The sequence below is a fragment of the Thamnophis sirtalis genome, unplaced genomic scaffold (assembly GCF_051295495.1).
Source record: "Thamnophis sirtalis isolate CommonGarterSnake01/CBP01778 unplaced genomic scaffold, rThaSir2_p1.2 scaffold_11, whole genome shotgun sequence".
NCBI lineage: Eukaryota > Metazoa > Chordata > Lepidosauria > Squamata > Natricidae > Thamnophis > Thamnophis sirtalis.
In genome coordinates, this window is record NW_028261391.1 from 37,917,316 (window position 1) to 37,941,354 (window position 24,039).

The 24,039-nt window shown below is 37.8% G+C and overlaps 1 protein-coding gene across 2 annotated transcripts in view; it reads right to left on the reverse strand.

Annotated features, from left to right (window-relative positions):
• Window positions 1-700: 700 nt before the first annotated feature.
• The window catches only part of SLCO2A1 (solute carrier organic anion transporter family member 2A1), a 60,281-nt gene continuing 36,942 nt past the window's right edge, over window positions 701-24,039 (reverse strand). Inside the window, exons 5-14 of one of the 2 annotated variants that reach the window (XM_087725558.1) lie at window positions 21,916-22,014; window positions 18,518-18,651; window positions 17,732-17,810; window positions 15,573-15,737; window positions 13,654-13,843; window positions 11,565-11,721; window positions 9,862-10,031; window positions 8,517-8,581; window positions 5,300-5,423; window positions 701-1,510 (exon numbers count right to left, since the gene is read on the reverse strand). In XM_087725558.1, the coding sequence (XP_087581684.1) occupies window positions 1,390-1,510; window positions 5,300-5,423; window positions 8,517-8,581; window positions 9,862-10,031; window positions 11,565-11,721; window positions 13,654-13,843; window positions 15,573-15,737; window positions 17,732-17,810; window positions 18,518-18,651; window positions 21,916-22,014 (1,304 nt within the window). In that variant the 3' untranslated portion in view covers window positions 701-1,389. The remainder of the gene's footprint in view (window positions 1,511-5,299; window positions 5,424-8,516; window positions 8,582-9,861; window positions 10,032-11,564; window positions 11,722-13,653; window positions 13,844-15,572; window positions 15,738-17,731; window positions 17,811-18,517; window positions 18,652-21,915; window positions 22,015-24,039) is intronic. The other variant, XM_014054012.2, reaches the window with a different exon arrangement.

Here is a 24,039-nt window from a genome sequence, read left to right on the forward strand (position 1 = left end):
ATCTGTCATAAATCAATGTGCCACTAGGTGGTGGTACAACATTTCTTTGTAGTAAAGTTTTTATTTTTATGCAGATATTTTTTTTAAAAAGGTTTGAAGGAACCACTAAATTTACGGAGTTGGAAAATAACCTACACTTTCCTCAAACTTTATAATAAGTTGTAAACACCTAAAACAGTTGTTCGCCAACAGTGCATCTCTTTCTTTAAGACATGCTTCCTAATCAATTTATTAATCCAGTTGTTTATTTGCATCTTGCTCTTTAGTGTCCTCAAGCAGAATAGAGAATTGAAGACTCACTTCAATTGAGTCAAATCTCAAGCAAATACAGTGCAACATAAACTAAATAGCATGTTAGTGGTTTTAGATTTAAGAAGCTTAACAGACTTTCTCTGTCTCCCCAACTACTCTTCAGTTTTGGAAGGTAGGGGAAAGACCAAAATGACAAGTTGTAAGTTGAAGAGAAAGTAACATGAGAAATGAATCATTTCTTGATGAAATATCTATATTTTCATTACTAATTAAAAACTATTCCATGACTAAAACAATTCCTAGAATTAAAATTTGGATTAGTACCATGTCAAAAAATTCCAAAGTCAAACATATATATGCCTATAGCAACAAGGAGGCTCAAAAGTAGGGAAAATATTGAAAAAAAGTGGCTTCTTCAAAATCTGCCAGTAAAAAACCAGTAAGAACAAACAAGAAAAAAAAGTTTTTTATTTAAAAGTATACATGTCATAACAACCAACTTTATACATCAACTAGGATTTTTATCCGTTCTGGCCTGTATAGTAAAGGAAAAAGCAGCGAAGGCACGAGAGAGGGCAGACAAGTTGAGATTGCTTCTCCCTTGGTCCCATCCCTTTGGCAAGCTTGGATAATGCATCAAAGTTGATTGAGTAGAACAGTCCAAGACCCCATAGCCAAATTGGACGGCTTCCCCCTGCTAACAACTTTTAAGTGACTCATACGGTTCTTTTAAGTGTTAACAGTTTTTGCTAGCCATTTCCATTGTTTTGACATAAAAACAAGAGAACCCATTGTCTTCCAAACCTCTGTACATGCAGATGGGCCAGTCTTTGAAGATGCCTCTACCACTGTAGCCAGTGGTGGGGTGGGCTCCCTTTTGGTGGGTGTTTTCATTTCGATGCCTCTCAATGAGATGAGCTGGCTGTGTGATCTCTGTTCCCCAACACAAATATGTTCTTTTAGCTGGACTACATGCAGCAGAAACTGTTCATGTAGGAGTTCCAAGTTCAGCTGCTAATATAAAATGGTGTCTGTATTGTTAAAAAAATTATAAAACAAAAGGCACAAAGGCCAAGTTAAGTAAATTCAAACATCATACAAAATGATGCTTGAAGCAGGTCTTGTTGTAGTGTAGAGCTATTCTGGGTCAGCAGCTTTATCTTGCACATTGTATTGCTTGTTCCTGGTCAGCTTCCAGCTGATGAAAGATAACAGCAGAATGCCAATAATTTTGTAGCCAACCTGGAGGCCTAAGTATCTGGAGATATAAAGAGAGAGATCATTCCCTTTGAAATGCAACTTATCACATTTGTAGGGATGCAATAATAAAACGTAGCTGAATGACTGAGAAAAAAATGAATCATTTGTAAAACATATTAAACTATCCAATGCTGAATTTGGAAAAAAAACACATTTTGAACTCCAAACAGTTACCCAAGTGCAAAGCAAATGTTTCACTGAATCTGGCTATTTCATTTCTAAGTGTTTCAAAATGCTCTGTTTTAAGCTCTGTACACTTCCAAAATGATTCAAGTCAGATCTGAATGCAGAAATATGAACTTCCATTTATATGAAAATGGAAATTCCGGATCTGGATGAGTTTTGACAGTGGGAACTATTAATCTTGCGGAATGGCTTGCCTCCAGAAATTGTGAGTGCTCCATCACTGGAAGTTTTCAAGAAGAGACTGGGCAGCCACTTGTCTTGACTAGTACAAGGTCTCCTGTTTGAGCAGGGGGTTAGACTGGAAGACCTCCAAGGTCCTTTCCCAACCTGCTATTCTATGTGATAGCAATAGCAGTTAGACTTATATACCGCTTCATAGGGCTTTCAGCCCTCTCTAAGCGGTTTACAGAGTCAGCATATCGCCCCCACAGTCTGGGTCCTCATTTCACCCACCTCGGAAGGATGGAAGGCTGAGTCAACCTTGAGCCGGTGAGATTAGAACCGCTGAACTGCAGATAACAGTCAGCTAAAGTGGCCTGCAGTACTGCACCCTAACCACTGCGCCACCTCGGCTCTATGTGATTCTACGTTGTCAAGAAAAGAAAGCTTGGGGGGGGGGGAGAGAAACGCCTCTTTAAGGGACAAAAACCAGTTTCCCTCCAATAGGTATCCCAAAAGTGTTGTAATATTTCTTTTGGAGAATTAACAAAGAGGTGGAGATAAATAGTAATTTTTCAATCATTTTATGAAGCGGAGTGTTACACCTGGCTGGCATAACAAGTCTTCCAGGATCAAGCTGTCCTGAACTTCCAGATAACTCCTAGTCACATAGCTTTTTAAAAATGAGGTTATAAGATAACAGCAATACTATACAGGTGAGGAATTCATAGTTACTTAGTGAAGCAGTTCCTATCATGGCAGATAAGGGTTAATATGTGTGATTCAGCCTGCCAAAATGTTTTCTGCTGTCTGGAGAGCATAAGATGTGCAAGCCAAGTTAATGATTTATTATTATAAAGGTAGGAATATGCTTGCCCCAGACTGGTTTCCATTTTATTTTCATTTTAAGACAAAATTCCTTCTTTCCTTGAATCCATATTGCAATCTTCCCAGCCACAAATGATATGTATCTCCAATTTCTATTAGATACAAATTGGTACCGCTACAGATGTTGGAACTGCAAGCCACAGATTTCTGACCTTTTATGTCCCATGTGGAGGCAGCAGGTTGGAGAGCTCCTCTACAGATGGCTCTAACTCAAGTGTCTGCACCCTGAGGAGCTGTGGAACTGTGCATTACTATTAGTTCCCGGTTCAGTTAGTCCCAGTTAACTGCTCTGTTTTAGGAAGGAATGTCACCTCCACTTTATTCATTTATTTTATTTTGTTTGGTTTAGTTTGTCAAACATGTACAAGATAACAGGTATCATGGGACATGAACAAAGAAAATAAATACAAATAAATGGGGACAGTAGGACAGGGACGGTAGACATGCTGGTACGCTTATGATGCCCCCCCCTTTATGGACCTCTTAGGAATGGCGTGAGGTCCACAGTAGACAGTTTAAGGTTGAAGCTATTCTTGTGAGGAGGAATGAAGATCAGGATCTTGGCTGAGACTATACTCAATGGATGCTTAATTCACTCCCATGGCTGGTATGCTAGGAAATATCTGAGATTCCTTGGGAGGTGAATTTCTGACGCACCAACAGAAACAGTCATTGGAGAATGTGGTAAGAGATGGCAAAGGGCCATTGAAAAGACTTCCTTTGTTACTGATTAAAGTCCCAAAGCTTTACTAATGTTGGGGTTATTGGAGTCTTGTTTGGTGGGATGGAAGGAAAGGTCAACCCATATGCATCCCAAGGAGGAAATTGCTAACGCACTGACAGCCAAGCTTATTTTCTTAACTTCACCTAGCCAGAGGCAGGCATGAGTCAAGGGCAGAAAGGGTATACAATATGTCCCTGCTCTTGAGACAGGCTTCATGGAACATTACTGGGGATTTCATGGCAAGATGCATTCCATTTTTGCTTATCTATTTGTGTTAGTCAAATCCTCTATTGAGATTCTTCTTTGCAAGTGCTGTGCACCTCAGGAGCTTGCTTCACTTGTAGATGACAGAAGCCTAAGGATCCAGGGGAGGAAGTCCTCATCCTCAAATTAAATCTTTGAGAATATACTTTCCCAACATCCTTAAAGTGCCTGTCCTGGAAATAGTTATTCAGTAATGAATAGCCACAGTTAGTTCACGGTCACAATGCACAAAACTTTCCTATAGCATTTCAATACACAAACATTTCCACAAAAAGCCAATGTATTTCAAAATCATGCAGGGGGGACAGGTGGCCTTCGCTCATTTTATTCAATAACCCTACCAGACATTTTGAGCACAAGGCGACTGACTGGCAAAAGTCACCCAGTAAACTCTAACTTCAAGTAGGAATATAGATGTGGATCTTCCTAGACCCAGTAAAATACACTAAAATGGCAGTTCATATATTTTCCCTGCAGCAAATGTGCTTAAAAGATGGCATTTTTGAGAAGACAGCAGTATTTTTGCATTAGGATGGAGGAGTCTTCTCAGAAAAGTGATATAAGGAGATTGCGCTTACAGAAGAGGCACATGGCAAAAGTTCTGAGAAAAAGGGACGGGGAAATTCCTGGGAATTTACCTTCTCTTCAAAAACCAAGTCAAAACAAGTATTCTCAAACGATTTTGTGTGCATGTATATAAAAATCCTAAGTGGTTTGTAAAAGAATGCCAAGGCATTCATACATTAGGCTCCAGGAGTATAAATAATTCTGACTCCCCCAAAATAGTACATTTCTTAAGCTGATTAAAAAACAACAACAGCTTTCAGATCCAGCCAATTCAGATGCATAGGCAGAGCAACAATCAAAGCCGGGGGGGGGGGGCGCTAAACATAAGAAAGAAGAGCCAAGAAGATTCAGGCATCAGCCACCTTTGTTCAGATGCAGAGATAACTGCATCAAAGTCTTTTAAGAGACAACCAGAACAAAGCCACATTATGAACAGAAGGTTTTCCTGCTATTGCTTTAAGCTTGTAATTATTAATTTTTCATCTTGCTTACATCGCTTAAAAGTGATTTTAGTGCAGCAGACTTGCACCCTGATTGTTAAGCACAATACAGAAAATATTGGGCAAATGACTAAGTTAGATTATGCTGCAGATACTACTACTACCATGTTTTCCTGAAAATAAGACAGGGTCTTATTTTCTTTTGACTGCCGAAATAAGCACTTGGCCTTATTTTTGGGGAGGTCTTATTATTTTTGAGATGCAGGAGGTGGTAAGCATGGTCACCTCATGGCTGGTGCTGTGTTGCAATATTTTTGGGGAGGGCTTGTTTTCAGGGGAGGGCTTATTTTAGTGCATGTGCTCAAAAGCCCGATTGGGCTTATTATCCAGGGAGGATAATTATTAATGGACACCAGCATTTTTGAAGGACAAAGTAAATAGTGACTTTATGATATGACTTGTAGAAGGCAATCTCTCCATCAGTTCTATCTATCTACCCCAGATAAGAAAGGCCCTTATCTAATTCACACGGAGAACTATCACTATTCCCATTTCTTACCTGCTGCGGAACAAGCTATTGTTATAATAATGGCAGGCTCCACTCTTACTGTTGCAGGCTTTCTTCCACCATATGCAGGAAGAGTCAATTAGGATACCAAAGAGGGTGGGAGCTGGCAACCAGGCTAGGAAAAAAAGAAAGAAAGAAAAACCTACTAGTATTTCATACCCCAAGTACACAACTCTACACATTTTTCACATTCAGAAAAACCCCTATGGGTCACTCAACAAAACCCTTTTATTTGTTAGTTATATCTCTTCCAAGGGAAAATAATCAAAGAATCACCTGAATCAAAATTGGATCTGGATTACAACTAATTTAATGTAAGAGTTCATGTTATATTTTCAAGGATATGAAGATCAAACTTTGTTGATATCTTTCTCTAGTTTGATTTGAAATTACAGTAAACAAAACAGTAACATTGAAACAAAACAGTAAGATTTTCTACAAACCCAATAGCAAATGAAAATTATCCCAATATCTAAAATTATATTTCAGAAATGTGAAATGTATTGAAATATGAAGAACAATGGATTTAAGATAATCTGCATCTGATTTAAAACCCTGGGAGGAAGGCATGTATGCACCTTTGTATACAAATAAACTTTTAACCAATATTAGGAAAAGTACAATCAGTATGATTTGTGTCATCAAATTTTAATTTATTGTTTAAAACCTTGGTTATCAGAACACCCATTGTTTTCAATTTTTGTTTTATTTTTATTTATTTTTATTTTTTATGTACACCGAGAGCATATGCACCAAAGACAAATTCCTTAGTGTGACCTATCACACTTAGCCAATAAAGAATTCTATTCTATTCTATTCTATTCTATTCTATTCTATTCTGTTCTGTTCTGTTCTGTTCTGTTCTATTCTATTCTATTCTGTTCTGTTCTGTTTCTTTGTTTTGGATTATTAAAACTTGTGCTTAGATAGCTTCTCCTTTATTTGTTGATTAAAGGCAATTAAAATATTTTGTAAAGAAATCTTATCACACCCAAGTGCAATATGTACATCCAGCCCATGAGTGTTTGAGTCGTCATCTTCTCTATTTAGAACACTTGGCTGTTTTCTTACCAATCCCAAATCTATACTTGGCCTCAACATTATATTCAGCAGAGCAAAGAAAAAGAGAAATTACTTAAGGATTGGTAACTACCGGTATTGTCCTGAGTAGAAACAATTATATGTGTGTGAAATGGGGGAGAAGAAGAATTATCCAAATGTGGTTGGAATCCAATTCTCATTATTGAAGTTCTGACTGTTAAGCTGCTAGACACTTGTATTTAGATAATTGAATTCCTAAGGCTGTTCAACTTTAGAGTGACTTTGATTGCATTTGAAAGAAGATGCAGCCCAACATCTAGAGAATGGTAAGTTCTATTCTGAACCAAATGCCATGTCTTCAAGCTAGAATATGGAATTTATAGAATAGAATGGAATAAAATTCTTTATTGGCCAAGTGTGATTGGACATACAAGTAATTTGTCTTTGGTGCATATGCTCTCAGTGTATATAGATCAGTGATGGTGAATCTTCTTTGGCTCACATGCCAAAAGCGGAGGGAGCTCAGAGGGGTTGTGCATGGGCGTGCCACACCCATAATGCTTTGCGCACGACCCCAGTGAGCATGCGTGCACGACCAGCTCTCCTCCTCCATTTTTGGTGTGCTTTTTTCTCCCTCTCCAGGCTCCTATAAAGTCTTTGGGCAAAAACAGCTTCCTCTGCCCCCCAAAGGCCCTCCAGAGGCTTCAGGGGCCTTCAGGAGGCCTCCCTGAAGGCTCCGAAGGGCAAAAAATGACCGAATTAGCAAACTGGAAGTATGTTCCTAAATTTCCAGTTTGCCCGTAGGGCCATTTTTTTGCACTCCAGAGGTTTCAAGGAAGCCTCCGGAGGGCGAAAAACGGTCTCGAAAGGCCAAAATCAGCTGGCCAGCATGCGCATGCACGCTGGCCAACTGACAGGGCAACACATCATGTGCCCTGATAAATGGTTCTGCATGCCACCTGTGGCACACATGCCATAGGTTCGCCATCACGGATATAGATAGTGCAGAAATTATGAGCTGATTCCTTTAAGAAACTACCTCCTGGGAAATGTAGGCAGAGACTGCCTTATGGGAAATGTTGTTCCATGACATGTGATCATGGGGCAGCACAGTACAAAAAAGAAAAGATACATTTTTCAAGAATCGTAAGGTACAACACTTAATGATAGTCATAGGGTACAAATAAGCAATCAAATCATATTAGGAAATATCAATATGAATAATACAGATACAAGCACAAATTTAAAGTCATGTTATGCTCTCAGTCCTATTCATTGTGGATGATTTTCTAACATTAGATGCAGTTCAGTTGTGGAACAAACTGTACAGAGAACTCCCTTTTACCTGATAATTGCAAGCGTATAATTAGCCATCCAATTTTCTGGAATTCTTTAATTTGGATTCTTGTACTAAATAGGGGATTGAAAGTAATGGCCTAAATGGAACCTTGCAATTTTAGGATTCTATGGAATTCAAAAACATCTGGTGGGCAGAAGTTTCCCAATCCTCATTTTTAAAAAATTCTCCTCAGAAAAAAAATCATTTATATAATGTTTTTGTCCTGCTCTCCCCCTCCCCCCTCCCTCTTTTAAAAATAACCCTTCAACTTACCTGGAATGACCATAGAAACTACAGGTAGTCCTTGACTTACAACTGTTCATTTAGTGACCGTTTGAAGATACAATAGCACTGAAAAAAGTGACTTATGACAATTTCTCACACTTATGACTATCACAGCATCCCCATGGTGATTTACACTCAGATGCTTGATAACTGGTTCATATTTATGGCGGTTGAACCTCCCCGGGGTCATGTGACCTCCTTTTGTGACCTTCTGACAAGGAAAGTCAACGAGGAATCCAGATTCACTTAATAACCATGTTACTAATTTAACAACTGCAGTGATTCACTTAACAACTGTGGCAGTAAAAGTCATAAAGTGGGGCTAAACTCACCTAAAAAATGTAATCTAACAAATTTCTCACTAAGCAACGTACATTTTGGGCTCAATTGTGGTTGTACGTTGAGGACTACCTGTGCACATTTCTGATAAAAACCTTCAAATACTATTACAACAACCTTTGTATGTATAGTCAGATGCAAATCCCTACTATATTCAGTGTGGGTTACTGCTTTATAAATAATTCTAGGATTGCTGTTACTCACCCAGTAATCTCATCAACAGGAACTGGACTCCAATAGCAAAAGACTTTTCATCACAGGACACCACTCTGGTTAGAATCAAAATACAGCAAAGTATGTCAGAAAACTAGGGAGGGAGAGCAGTGATCTGTTCCTGTTCTGGGAAAAGCTAGAAAGCTTGATGATGATTATGAATGGTTGTGGAACAGACATAGCGAATTAGTTACATATTTAGCATATGGCATGTCATACATGGACTAGCAATATATATTAACATTTCACCTGGATTAATAATATACAGTAAAATACAAATGTTAAAAAGTTCTATGTTGAAATACCAATGTCAAGGCTGTCTGGCCACTGAAGTGCAGCATCGTTAATGTAAAAAAAAAAAAATTAGATACTGGACTGGTATATGCCCTTAGCTTACATTTGGTCACAATGTGATCTACAGTTTGACATGGGATGCCACAGTCGCACTGAGAGGAGGATACTACCCCCATTTAAACAGAGAGTCCCAGCAGATGCCATGCGAGATGCAAATCCTATTCAGGATTGTCCATTGCATAGTTCAAAGCCTAGCAACTTCTTTTGTGGGGTTATTTATATGTCTTCCTACCGTAAGTCTGTTCAGTGACCCATTTGGCTTTAGTTGTTTAGTCACTGAGTTACATAAAAAGAGGGTTAAAATTGAAAAAGGGGTATAAAGCAAAATATTTCTGGCGGCAGTTCTCCATAAATTCTATAAGAAGAACTACGGGGAGACATGATAGCAGTGTTTCAATATCTCAGGGGTTGCCACAGAGAAGAGGGAGTCAAACTATTCTCCAAAGCACCTGAAGGTAGAACAAGAAGCAATGGGTGGAAACTAATCAAGGAGAGAAGAACTAAGGAGAAATTTCCTTACAGGTAGAACAATTAATCAGTGGAACAACTTGCCAGAAGTTGTGAATGCCCCAACACTGGAAGTTTTTAAGAAGATGTTGGATAGCCATTTGTCTGAAATGGTATAGGGTTTCCTGTCTAGGCAGGGGGTTGGACTAGAAGACCTCCAAGGTCCCTTCCAACTCTGTTATACTATTCTAAAATAAAACCAGGTGAAACCTAATCTCTCTTACTTTTAGAAGACTTAGGTTATACTTCAATTTCAAGGTACGTATTTCAGCAAATACTGGTTCAGGAATTTTGGAAATTGATTCAAATCTCAGTAGAGCATACAGATTGGGAAAAGCTGTATGAAACCATATCAAGGTTTTAGGATTTCTTTTATTTGATTCCACATTGCTATGCTGCCGCTGGCATTTGTGATTATTACAAATTACAGATGTATTGCATGGGACTATCTACTAAGGCCTTAGCCCCTTCTTACCGTAACACCATCATGTAGAGAGGATTGTGAGATAGACAGGCAATCAATGCAGAAAATGAGATGATGAATATAACAGGCAACAATAGATGGGCACAGCTAACAGAGCAAGATCCAGTCTTTGCGGAAGATTGTCCATTCTTGGCGTAGATACAGGAGCAATTTGTGTAGATCTAGTTTAAAGAAAAGAAGGGAAATCAATCTCAGGAAATAAATTCACTTTAAGATCAGACCACAGCTCAATGATAAAGCATCAAAATCAGAAGTACTCAGGTTCAATCCCCAGCTTTTCTAGCTAAAAGTACAAATGTAAAAAAATCCCTCTCTCCTAAATGTCCAATTGGTCAGAATTTACAACATTGAATAAGCAAATAGTTTGATACAATATAAATCAGTTGCAAGTGATTCGTGACTTAATTATTTCATGCCCAATTCACTGTTTGGCTGCTGAGAGAATTGTGAGCATATGTTTGAAGGAAACAGGGAGTTTAGTTGTAGCACTACTCTAGTGTTATAGACATTGTATGCACATTTAAAATTATATACTGATATTATATTTGTGACCTATTTTCTGAAATTTTAGAGCTGGAATTAATAAAAACAAATATCTAAGTAGATAAATAAATTAAAAAGTACAGTGCTGATACTGCATCTTAAGCAATTTTAAAAGTAAAGCAGGTCTTCTAAAGCTTAGTTTAGAAGTTTAGTGTCTGCAATTCTTGAAGTACATATGAAAACCCAATTAATAAACAGAAGACATTATGAGAAGGCTGTTTAGCACATCAATATAAAATCTGTGGTCTCAGCCCTATAAAAAGGTAAAGGTTTCCCAGGCAGTCATGTCTGACTCTAGGGCATGGGGCTCATCTCTGTTTCTTGGTTGAGGGAGCCAGCATTGTCTGAAGACAATTTCTGTAGTCATGTGGCCAGCATGGCTATATGCCAAAGGCACACTGGAAGGCTTTTACCTTCTCAATGAAGTGGTACCTATTAATCTATTTGCATTTGCATGCTTTGGAGTACAAAAATTATTATATACTGTAATTTTTATTAAGAGAAGTAGGAAATGATTAAATACATGGACAATAAACATATTTAACTTACTGATCTGATGCTAAATTTTAATTTAAACAACAAAATCAACTTTGTTCTGGCCTGACCCATTTTTAAGTGGAGTGTCCCTTCTCACCATACTCCTCAAAATATAAATGTATCTCCTGGCCTGAAAAAACATTGTTTATTTCTGTTTGAGTGCCACTATAGAGGTGAGATATTAAAGAAATTGATTCCTTTTAAATAAATAAAAAGGACAGGACTCATATTAAACCTAAGGGACATTAAAAAAAGCTGGTTTTGTTTTTGACATTACTAGTAAAGCCATCTTATTGTATTACCAATTCATGTATTTTTTATTATTTATGTTGAATAACACTATTTCTTCAATTTTTTTCTTGAAAAGTATATTTTTAATTAAAATAATCAGAATTAAAACTGAGTTTCTCTGCATGAAAAGCACATATTCTGAGTAATGAATCCTGCTCTAACACAATCCTGCTCTAATCATTCAGGAGAAAGCACTTCAAATTCCTGCAGAATGCATGGCATATTGCCTTCCTTATCTACAAATGATTTGGTCATATTCCCACCCTGTCTGTATGATGAGTGCTAGAGAGATTTGAATGCACTCTGCATCCTTAACCTCTTACCATTCCAGATGTTGAAGAATTAGAGAAGAACCCAGTACAGCCAGCGTGACAGGGAGAGAGGTACTCCACACCATCATCTCCACAGACTGGATGAAAGAGATACTTTGAGCAGGAGCAATGAGGGTTACATGGATCTTGTTCTGGGGAACTTGATGTACTGCCAGAAAAAAAGGAGACAAAACAACATGGAACCAATGAGTGAAATATGTTTTCTTGAGTGGACTGGTGATTTCTAGGCTATCATTATTGGGTTCTTGCCATCTTGAACCTTGGACTATTGCCGTCTGAAGGCATTGCTAACATTGTTTAGTTAAATCATATATAATTATTACACAAGCCAAAATGTGTAGATAATTTGGGGAGCAATTTATTTGATTCCTGAAATAATCTATCCAATATAAGCCTGTCCGTAGAAACCAAGGGGAAACCAAGGAGAAAAATGTCAAAATGATATTGGAATTAAAATGGAAAAGCTTCTTAAGGCAAAAGTACCTCAAGGCAGAATCACATTCTTACAATTTTCTTTTTGAATTGGGTCCCTCATTTTGAACAAAATTATGAACTCCAGACCAATGACAATTTAACATTAGGAATCAATGGAACACATTACCTAAGCTTTCTCAAGAACACTTTCATTATAAGCATAGATCATATATTCTATTAGTGAGCATGTATCTTTCTAAAATATCAGAGGAAATGTTTACTAAATATTGGGATTTGCTTGGAACTCTTCTGGACAAGAGCTTATAATCTTTTGAATGAATAAGACCTCCATCACTTTAGCTTCTTCTATGCTCAAGAAAGAGTTAATGAAAACTGATATAGGTAGTTTTCAACTTACAGTGTTTAGAGACCATTCAAAGTTACAATGGCACTGAAAAAAGTCACATGACTATTTTTCATATGATCGTTGCAGCATCCCCATAGTCATGTGATCAAAATTTGGATGCTTGGCAATTGGTTCATATTTATTATGGTTGCAGTATCCAAGGTTATGTGATCACCTTTTGTGACTTCCCAATAAGCAAAGTCAATGGGGAAGCAAGATTCACTTAACAACCGTGTTACTAATTTAACAAGTACAGTGATTCACTTAACAATTATGGCCAGTAAGATTGTAGAATGGGGCCAAATTCACTTAACAAATATCTCACTTAGCGACAGAAATATTGAGCTCAATTGTGGCCATAAGGTGAGGACTATCTGTATTGCTTTCATGTCTCCAAACTGTTTTAAATGAATAATTTGAAGCTTTTTGCCATATTATAATATAAGAACAACTCTACTAAATTGGGCCACAAATTCATGTGAGTAGTTTACCATGGGAATTACTGGGATATTCACAGGCAGAGCATGGACACTAAGTCTCTTGTTGGTTATCTCAAAGCAATTTGCATTAACTGCCTTCATGTCCTGGAATTGGGAAGACCAACTTAACCATCCTAACTGACAGTTGTAGCTATCTTTTCTCTCTACTTATCTTTTAAAGCCATCTAAAATAGTGGCAATTCCACCTAATTCCATAAATTAATTATGCACTCTATGTAGAAGAGTTCACCTCAAATATCACAGAGTGCCAGTGATACTAACAGAGCCCTATAGCAGTGGTTCCCAAACTTGGCAACTTTAAGACTTGTGGACTTCAACTCCCAGAATTCTCCAGCCAGCAGAGAAGTCCACAAGTCTTAAAGTTGCCAAGTTTGGGAACCACTGCCCTATAGCATGCAGCAAGAAGATGTGTAAGCATCATTGGAAAACAAAGGCGATTTTTTTGGTGATATCCCTGCCCCAAACGATTCAGCAATATGTAGCCTTCACAAGTCAGAATAGCAAAAACAATAAAACCACGGCAAAACACTGGCTAAAGATTTTGTTTTAGAGTTTATCACTAAACTCAGTCACCATATTTATTAGATGAAGAATGAAGCAAATAAAATAAAATAAAACAAATGAATAATGAAATAAAAATCCAAGGGCCGGGACAAGGAGAAATTGTCAATTCAAGATAAAGAGAAATCTCTGTGCCATGATTTTATAGCCCCATGTTCTAGTTGCCATAGAGTGCTGCCAGAGGAGTAGAGCATATTACCTGGACAGATGAATTCCAGCCACGGTCTGCGAAGAGCAGCCCATAAAAAAGAGAGGAAGATAGCAAAGGGTGGAAAAAAGTAACACCACAATGGTGAAACGTGGGATGGTTTTGAGTGAGAAAGCAAAACGTTTCATGATGAACCCTCCAAAGAGCATCCCTAGGGCAGCTGAAGGTAAATTCACAGATCCTACAAAGGAAAGGAGGGGGTTGAATTACAAATCCTTAACAATTGGAAACAGTGCTACACAACTGAAGACAAAAAAAAAATCTCTTGATGGAAAATCGATCTTAAAATTGGTACAGAAGGGATTGCATGTTCTTTTTGCATAATAAAAACATTGTTTATTTTTATTGTGAGGGTAGGATAATCAATTCTGTTTCCTGGCTATTGCACTTTGAAATTCATATTGGGATTCCCCCCCCCCCCCCCGCGCATATAAATCTGAAGGAATCCTGCGTCTTGCACTCTAAAAATTCAGCAAAAGGTAGACAATTTCTATAGGAAAGGCAAATGCAAACACAGGAATAGGCAATTCTTTTACAGAGGATACTGTGCTTCTAGTTACCCTTCCAGAGTTACAGGTACTTGTTTTCATGACATTACCAGAAGATGATGAAGCAAAAGTGCCAGCCTTTCCTTTGGGTTTCATAGGACTTAATTTGGGTTTTGACGAGGTAAATTGTTGGTTTGCCTCTTTAACTCTTCTCAAAGGAAGAGAAAATACAAGCAGGAATTTTTGTTTTAAAGATGTGACAAGGATGCCTTAATGTTTTCAAATTAAAACATTCATGCACTACCTTCAATTCTACCCCCTGCTTCATAAAACTTAAATGAATAGATAAATATTGATGCTCTTCAGTTCAAAAATGTCTCGGGAAAGTACAGATGGTTGCTGTAAGCTGCAGGCAACATCTGCATGTAAGCCAGGAGGAAAAATGACATTGTCTCTTTCCAACATAACATTCTCAGTGATTGGAAAAACAGTGAACATGCTCCTGTCATTAAAAGAGTTCTAGTTCACTGCTGCCACATGGCAAAAGAGGTGCAGTACTGAGCCACTTATTTTTTTTACAGTAACAGCAAGAGATCCCTAGGCTCTAACCTCCTATACAGTATCTATGTGATGGAGAGAAGGACATTTAATTTATCATAGGGATATTGAATTATCAGACGTCCTGCTGCTTTCTGAACTTGGTTGTTTTCTTGCAGGTGTTTCATTATCCAAACTAGGTAACCTCATCATTGCTAGGAAGGAGTGAGCACCAAAGACCCCCTCATTTCAACATTGAGCTGGAAATATTTTCTTTTATCAATATTGAGGTATTTTATCCATTTAATTCAAAGTGCCTCTTAACTATTTATGGCAGCAATACAGGCCTCAAAGGTGGAGTTGCACAGCTACTTTTTTAAAAAAACAAACAAACATAAGTATAAAAGGAAGGAAGGATTTTGGATGGATTGGCAACTAGAATGCATAGAAATGCTTGATAGTCACCTGCAACCACTATACTGCAGATGCATTCAGAGCAATATTTTTGGTGAGATAATTTTTGACGCAGATATAAAAAAGCATGGTTTCAGCCTGACATTTTAAGATTTATCAAATCAAGTCGTGCTTCAACTTCTAACTAATTTTCATTGCCCTCAATTTAGTGTTGTTAGCAGATACTTTATTAACAGATATTTGATGTCAAACGCTGTTGGCAGCCCACAGAAGATAATTTGCTAATTTTTCTATGCCTTCCAATTTCTCAGATTACATCTTCAATCTCAATACTGTGTTCCACTCTGGTCTGTTATTGGATGAAATGAATATGGAGAATTACCTAAGCACTCTGTTTAAATAGCTAGTGCTTTGTTCTCAAAAAGCCTCAGCCATTATCTCAAATTAAATGAGTTATTCTAGTTTTCTCACCAATGAGCAAGTTAGCATAAGAGGAGGAAACACCAAATTGTTTTTCCAGGTACTTGTTGAGGAAGGTAGAGAGCCCAGCAATAATAGAGGAGAAGCTGCATTGTGTCAAGACCAACAACATGAAGAGAGGATTGAGGAGCAGTCTTAAGAAGCCTTGTGGGAACTCTGAAAATAAAAATAGAAGAGTATGAAGATTAGAAAAGGAAAAGGGCTTTAGGACTTGAGTACACCCAAATAATTGTTATAGCATCTTATTAAGGATGTCAGTTGCAACAAGAAGATCAATTCTTAAGGTAGATCTACTTGGGGTCTATTCTTAAAAATGTGTATGCTTTTCTAGACTAAGGTTCCCCAATCTGATATTATTCAGATGTATTTAACTAGGTGAAAATGTAAGGTTGCAGCCCAACATATCTGGAAACCACTAGACTGGGGAAGACCAGGCTTGATTGATTTAGGCTTTAATGGCTTTCTGCTAAATGCTCATGGAAAAAGAAAGACGAGAGCTCTTTAGAATCTTTCCCCCCCTCTCCTTTACCCTCACAATAGTTCAAAAGAAGTATATAAGATAAGTAACACAGATAACATTTACTCATACTCTCACTGTCTTGTGTTCAGAGTTATCTCTTCATTGGAGCCTAAGAGACTTAAATCTAAAATTCTCAAACTGTTAAGGCACAAATCTCATTCAGAGCTATATTCCTCTTACCTTGTGGACTTTTCTCTATGCTCATCAAGTAAAAGTCAAAAAGCAAAATCAGTATCAACAAAATGTAAACTTACTTTTGGAAAGCAAGCATCAGATGGGAAGAAGGAACCAAGGTTATAGAGTAATCTCTAAGATTAGCTCTCTGTATCTCGGCAGAAACTTCAACCTCAGATGCTGTATGGAAAGTTAAACTTTTTTTCCATTCAATCATGTCTGATTCTTGGAGACTGTCTGGGCATGTCCCTGCAATTACTCAGCAAGTTTTTTTGGCCCCAGAAGTGGTTTGCCATTACCACCTTCCTAGGACTGGCTCTTTGACAAAACTGGGAGTAGAATTCAAAGCCTCCCAGTTTCAAGTCTTATCCTTTAGTATGCCAAACTAGCTTGATTAGATTTATCTTATATGGGTGGTTCTTGACCAGTGGTGGATTCCAGATCCCATTCCAACTGGTACGTACCACCTGCAACCCACCACTGCTCTTGATTTACAACAGTTCATTTGAAATTGCAATGGCACTTGAAAAAGTGAGTTATGACCATTTTTCACACTTATGACTGTGGTAGCATCACCATAATTATGTGATCAAAATTCAGATGTTTGGCCACTGATTCCTCTTTATGACGGTTGCAATGTCCCAGGGTCATGTGACCACCTTTTGTGACCTTCTGACAAGCAAAGTCCATAGGAAGTCAGATTCACTTAACAACCATGATAACTTAACAAGTACAGTGATTCTCTTAACGGTTGTGGCAAGTTAGGTCGTAAAATGGGACAAAATTCACTTAATGGCTGTCTTGCTTGGCAACAGAAATTTTGGACTCAATTGTGGTCGTAAGCCAAGGACTACCTACATATTATGAAAAGTCATGTGCATATATATTAGCTTACAAAGAACTGACCACTTTATTTGGAAATGAGATTGTTTTTTTTAAAAAACCAACTATTAGGAAATATGTACCAAACAGCTGAGTTAGCTATCAGTTTGAACTAGTGAACAATTTTCTAAGAATACTATACAGTATGCCTAAATGATTATCAGAGACATTTTTTCAGTCATATTTCATTCAGTGTGGAATATCTATTGTCTCTTGGAGTAGAAGTTGAACATTCCTCTACCAGCTAAGCCAGCTACTATAATGACACCTAAAAGCACTGAAAGATGGGTCGATTTGATGGCTAACTAAAATCATAATAGAACGAGTAAGAAATAAATAGATATTTTTAGTTATCCTGCTTTTCAATATTGCTACAAAAATTGAATGAAATCTGGAATGGATTGGCTTGAAATATCCAAACAATTAATCCATATTAAACTTGCAAATATGAACAAGATGGTTGGCATTGTAGACATTAAGAAATGTTGTTGTTTCCCCCCTAAGTCGATATAATTATTTAACAAAACAAGCATTTACTTTTACTGGAAATACACTTTCATTGAAATCACTTTACTTTTGATAAAAACCATCAGGGACTCTTCCTCTGCCTTTGTTTTCTCAATCTTCTTCGGGATATCTGCTTCAGATGCTTCCTGATGGAAGAGAATAATAATAAAAAAATCACTGCTGGGGGCTCTACTGAATTTTTTTCCCCAGGTTCCGTTTTAAACATTACCACATTTTGCGACTCCCCCTGAAGGCCTGAGATTGGTAGGGAGGACTGTTAATGAGCGAGTAGCAGAAAGCAAAAGATTAATGTGATATAAAAAGATGAATGAAATAAAGTTTTTTTTAATGTAAGAAAACAGAAGGTTGTTTGAAAGATGATGGAATATAGAGGGACTGAAACTGCAGCATGTCCAAAATGCATTATCCAAGCTTATGTTAGACATCTCCCTGTGGCTTTGTACAACATTGCCTGCATTGGCTTCCGGTTGCCTTTCATGTCAAAATAAAAGCATTTGTTTTATTTATAAAATCCTATATGGCTTTATTAAAATGTAGTATCATTTTTTTATCTCTTCATTGTCTCTGGATCTATTGATTTCATTATGTATATCAAGATGTTTATCTATGAATTTAATTTATATATTAAAATAACCAAGGGCAGTTTCAGGACAGTGAAAAAAGAGAAAAAATATTTTTTTAAAATGACTAATCCAGAACAAGAAATAATCATTTCCCACTGGCAAAGTGGAAGTAAATAGTTTTTTTCTCTTATGTAACATTCTACATTCCATTATGGACAGGACGGTGGCAATTTAGCAAGATAATTTCCAATGCAATACTCGAGGCTTACCTTCCCTTTCAGCATATATCGAGGGAAGAAGAAATAGGGAATGGAACAGAGTAACAAACAACCAGCAGCAACGAGAAGACCCAACCACCATGCTCCAATCCAACGAGGGTCATCTGGGGTCAGGTTTACATCCTCTAAGAGACAAATGGGAAAAACAAATCACAAATATCAAGAAGTGAAGTCACCAGACCCGATTCTTAACCTGGCATTTTTCAGGTTCTGCAATTCCCTGAAGTCACCTTGCGAATTTCAATCCCATTGTATCTGGAAGGTACCAGGTTGGAGAAAGCTGCACTCAGTAATTTGTTACTAAGAAGTTACATTACAATTCTGCCAATACGTAAAATATGATCCTTTTTTCTTCAGTGGCCAAATGCCATGAAATTCAAATTATTTCTATTCTTAGAATCTATTTTCTCCAAGACCAATCCATCCCAGGATTCTTTTTTTTTAAAAACAGCAATGCTGTCACATTTGATCTGTAGTCCTGTTCCCCATCCCCCCTTCTTTAAAGTTATGGCCAACCACAATTATATATTATTCAGCAATCCTAACCCTAATATTTCTTTGTTTAATTGGTTGGATTATAATTGTCATAATTCCAACAAACTTTAGCAGGGCTTCAGCAAGTTATAGTCTTAATATGTTAGCATAGCTTTACATTCTAATAGTATTTTGTAAATCCTAGTGTTACTTATGTCTTTTTATAGTTTCTATCATTTCTATCTTGGTTATCTATATAGTATTTAGTTGATTGATGGTAATGCTGATTGTAATTTTACAGGTCTCCATTGAGTTTTGATTCCTGTATTTTGAAATTTTACACTAATAAATTTATTTTACCTTATTTTGTTATTATGATTTTTTATTTTTATTTCTATTTCAGAGTTACTGTTAGTTTTGTTCTGCTCTGTGTTTGAAATGAAATAAATACATATTATTTAGTATAATTTAATTAAGTTGAGTTGAAGAAGTGATTCACAATTTTTAAGGAAAAATTGCTCTAAAACAATTAACAGGAAATATTATCTAATGACAATTTTTTAGAAGAAACAACCTCTAATGGAATTGTGAATAAAGAAGCATAAGTAATGGGGAAACAGAAAGAAAATGTATCTATAGGACCGGGCACCAAATATGAACTTCTGGTGAGGAGGAAACTTAGTAGTATCATGTGGTGAAAGGTATTTGTTTAAAATACAGACTTTTAACAGTCTACAGCTGAATTGTGAGGCTGAGGGCGGTAAAGTGGCAGGTTTCATTCACTGGTAGAATTGCAGTATTAATTATGGAAACCGTTGTATTAAAAAAATTCTAGACAACTGATAGTTTTTTAAAACTGATTAGCCAACAATATAAATAGTAAAGGTAACTGGAAATATTAACTGGCCTTTTCCTGAAAAGAGTCTCATTAGAGTAGCTGTCTTAATAAGGCCAACATTTGGAGCCTCTATTCTCCTGAGATCTTAGAGAAGAGACCTCAAATCAGTGTATTTTGAGAGCGGACATCCTCCCAGCAGGAGGTCTTGCTTCAAACAGGCAGCAGATCACTGAAACTGGCATCAAAAGTATCGCTCCACATTGTTAATGAGCAGGAAGAAATAAATAGCAATCTTCAGACTTTTCCAGCTCTGTCCAGGTTTCCTGTCCTTCAGTATTAAAAGCATGCAGACAAGAAGAGCCCACACCCCATTTAAACAATGGTATAGCTTTCCTGGATGTGACTACCCCACTCAAAATTGGGTGACATAATCAAGGGGCAACTAATGAAAAGAAACCTATTGCCACTTCCCGCTCTCAGCTCATTATTTGCTTAATATAGGACAAGATGTCAGCAACCATTCTGAAATTCCAGTCTGCCTGAAATGGGGATATGAGAAAGAAAATCTGTGTACTGATAGAAAGAACTCTGTGTACACCGCCCCCACCCCCCACCCCACCCCACACGTTTTTGTAGATTTTCATGGGTGTAGGTATGCTGGTCTTGTTGTATTTGAGTCTTTTCCCATGTAAGATTGAGATTGTCTTGGCAATGTTTCAGCGAGGTCTCACTCACCATCTTCATGCTGGGTTTTGGGCTTAAAGCCCATTTTAAGCCCAAAACCCAGCCTGAAGATGGCGAGTGAGACCTCGCTGAAACATTGCCAAGACAATCTCAATCTTACATGGGAAAAGACTCAAATACAACAAGACCAGCATACACAGACAGACAGACAGACAGACAGGCAGGCAGACACACACACACACACACACACACACAAAATATATATGATGTATCATGACTTTTTCTCTTCACTAAATTGGTGGGTGTGGCCAGCATGTGATGCATCTGGCCAGTGGGCTACAAGTTTGACATTCCTGTACTAGTGACGGAAGTCTGTACCTTAAGATTTACACAATTCAGTTAATTAGCTGTATTATTAGCAGAATTAGTTCATTCTTTTAGCCTTACAAATAAAGTAGAACTGGTTCATCTAGTTATGTTTCCTGTCTGATTTACCTGGGAGGACTGACATCACAAACTTTCTGTTGCTACTTTGAATTGCTTGATCAATTAGGGCAGCTCCTTTCTAAGTTTCTTCCTCTGACTGTTAAGCCACTGGGAACTCCTTCCTTTCTTGTCTGATTCTTTCCTATGGAGCATCTTCTCCCCTCATTTCTCAAGGTCATCCACATATTGCATTACACTTAAGTCCAAATTCTTAATTAGATGTGTATTCCACAAAACCTATTATAATAAAATGTGAATTTCTCCCTAGAAATCCCATGATAAATAATAGAGATGTATCAAGAAATAATTATGATTATATTGGATATGGGAGAATTGGACAAGAAAAGATGGAAACCGATCTCTTGAATGGAGCGATCTCTCCATTCAAGGGAGAATCCATCCAGATGGATTCAAGGGATCTATCTTGACACATGGTTTCTGTAAATGTGATCTGAGTGCTTGGCAGCACATTACATGCCTATTATCCATAAATTCACATGACAATATATCATTTGAAGCATTATTCAAGCCAGAGTAGCTTATATATGCATATCCAACTAACTTCATTATGTGACAACAAAATTGCCTCCTCCCAATTTGATAATATTTATATTAAAATAATATTCTAATAAACATATCTACATACGTCTTACTGTTTCTAAACATCTATCTACAAGAAGGCATAAATGACTTGTTGCTTCAAGAACAAAGAACTGCAGAATTTCACAGTACCTCTAATTTAGGCAGGCTGTACTTCCACCCTGCAGGGTATCAAAAATCTGCCTGCAAGTGGCAAATGGAGACAGGAACATATTCTATGTGATTGCAGCTTAATTTCCAGGTCTCTGATTATTCAAAGCTTATGTGTGAGAGCCCATAGCTTCCCTAAATTAGACCAAACACTTACTTGGGCTAACCCGTCCAAAATCCACAAAAATCCTCAATGCGGCAGAGCCAAGTAGGTAGCCAAAAGCTGGACCAAACACTGAGATGGAAAATAAGATTGCTGAAAAGGAAAAAAAGAAAAGAAAAGTGGATTATTTTATGTGGAATGTTTTTTTCCACATGGTTGACTGTTTTTTCCACATGGTTGACTCAGCCTTCCATCCTTCCGAGGTGGGTAAAATGAGGACCCAGATTGTTGGGGGCAATATGCTGACTCTCTGTAAACCGCTTAGAGAGGCCTGAAAGGCCTATGAAGCGGTATATAAGTCTACTGCTATTTTCCAAATACAATTCATTGGTCTTAATTCTTCCAGCCTGCAATGAAGTTTGATCTGAATATTTATTTTGTACTACAAACTGTGAAAGTACTGGGTTAAAATAAATTGTATAATTAAGACTTACTACAGTAGATTGTTGCAGATCTTTTTTTTTGGTAGCAAATCCATTCTTATTTGTCACTGGAAGAAATCCCTAACAATTTCCCTAAAATAAAGATCACCTCCCACTTTAAATGACAAAATCGCATAGTGCAATGCAGTGCAGGAACTCTAAAGCTGAGAATATTTGGATCTAAAGCATACTTGCAACTCATTCATTTTCAGCTGCGAAATGCTCATGAAGTCTTTCAAACTAATCCTTTGCATGCATAAGGACAACTGAATCACTGAATAAAGAGTTAAAAGTTCCCATTGCCCTAAAAATGATATATAGGAAATGGCATGGCAGCAACAATAATTCAAGGACTTTTTTTGTATTGAGGAAAGAAACATCCATGCTATGCCAAATTATATTTCCTAACTTATATCTAATTGTTGAGCAGAATTGGATGGCAATCTTTTTTGGCATCATCATCATCATAATCATATTGTATTCATCTAATGCCTAACCAACTGGGTCAACTTTAAATCATTTTTATCTGTACCATTGTTAAAATAATATATGTATCCAGGGTTTATATTTAGGTTGTGCATAAAATCTGATGCCCTTCACCAGTTATTCGCTGGTGGTGCATGAGATCTATGCAGCCCAGCAGCTGTTATGGATGTTATAAACTGGATTGTCTCATTGTGCTTATACTTATAAGACAGAGAAGCAGCTGCAGAGCAAGATGGGGTTGGGAGAACTGCTCAGTGAAGCAGGGAAGAGGTGGTCCTTTCTGCTCCTTCAAAGCACAACACTCCCACACCTGTCAAATGTTGTTTTGGCTGCTTTCGAATATTGGTTTAGTGCAGTGATGGCGAACCTATGACACGCGTGTCAGTGCTGACACGCGTAGCCATTTGGGGTGACACGCACAGGATTTCATGCGATTCATCCTCAGCTCCTGCACGGCCGCCGAGGATGAAAGAATCTGTGCTGGAGGAATGGGGGGGGACGTGTGATCTCCCCCTCCCACACTCACTTACTGTATCGCCGCCGCCCCTTTCTGAGCGCAGGGGCTGCTGGTAAGGCGTGCGTGCCATGCGCACACACGTCATCAGCGCGGCGAGGGAGGACCCGCAGGAGAGGAGCGCGGGAACAGTGCGCGCCTCTCTCCAGTCAGGCCGGCACAGAGAGTCTACTCCTGGGACTGTCAGTTACGACTGCACCACAGCAGGGAACAGCGGAGTGCCAACGGGAACTGTGAGCGCCATTAGCAGCAACTATTGGGGTGCCATGGACTTGTAATTGCCCACAATAACTGAGATAAGTGAGGGGGAGGTTGTGTTAGCTTGTTAGGCTAGTTAACCCCTAATTGGCTATCTATAATTCTATCTGCTGTCACTGGCCCACTGATGGAGCACCCAAAAAATAAAAAACAAAGGTTAAGTAAAGGGAGTGGTAGTGGCAGTGGCCGACCCTTTCAAGAGACATGGAGCGAGATGTATGGCATTATAGAAAAAAATGGCAGATCATTTTGCGTTCTATGTACTGAAACGGTAGTAAGCAGAACGTGGAATATAAATAGACATTTTGAAACAAATCATTCCCAGCTCTTGGAAAAAAGTGAGGATGAAAGGAGGGAATACATTTCCAGGAAGCTACACCTTTATAAGAGCCAATCTAACTCCATCCTTAAATTTATGAAAGGCTCTACAAATTTAAA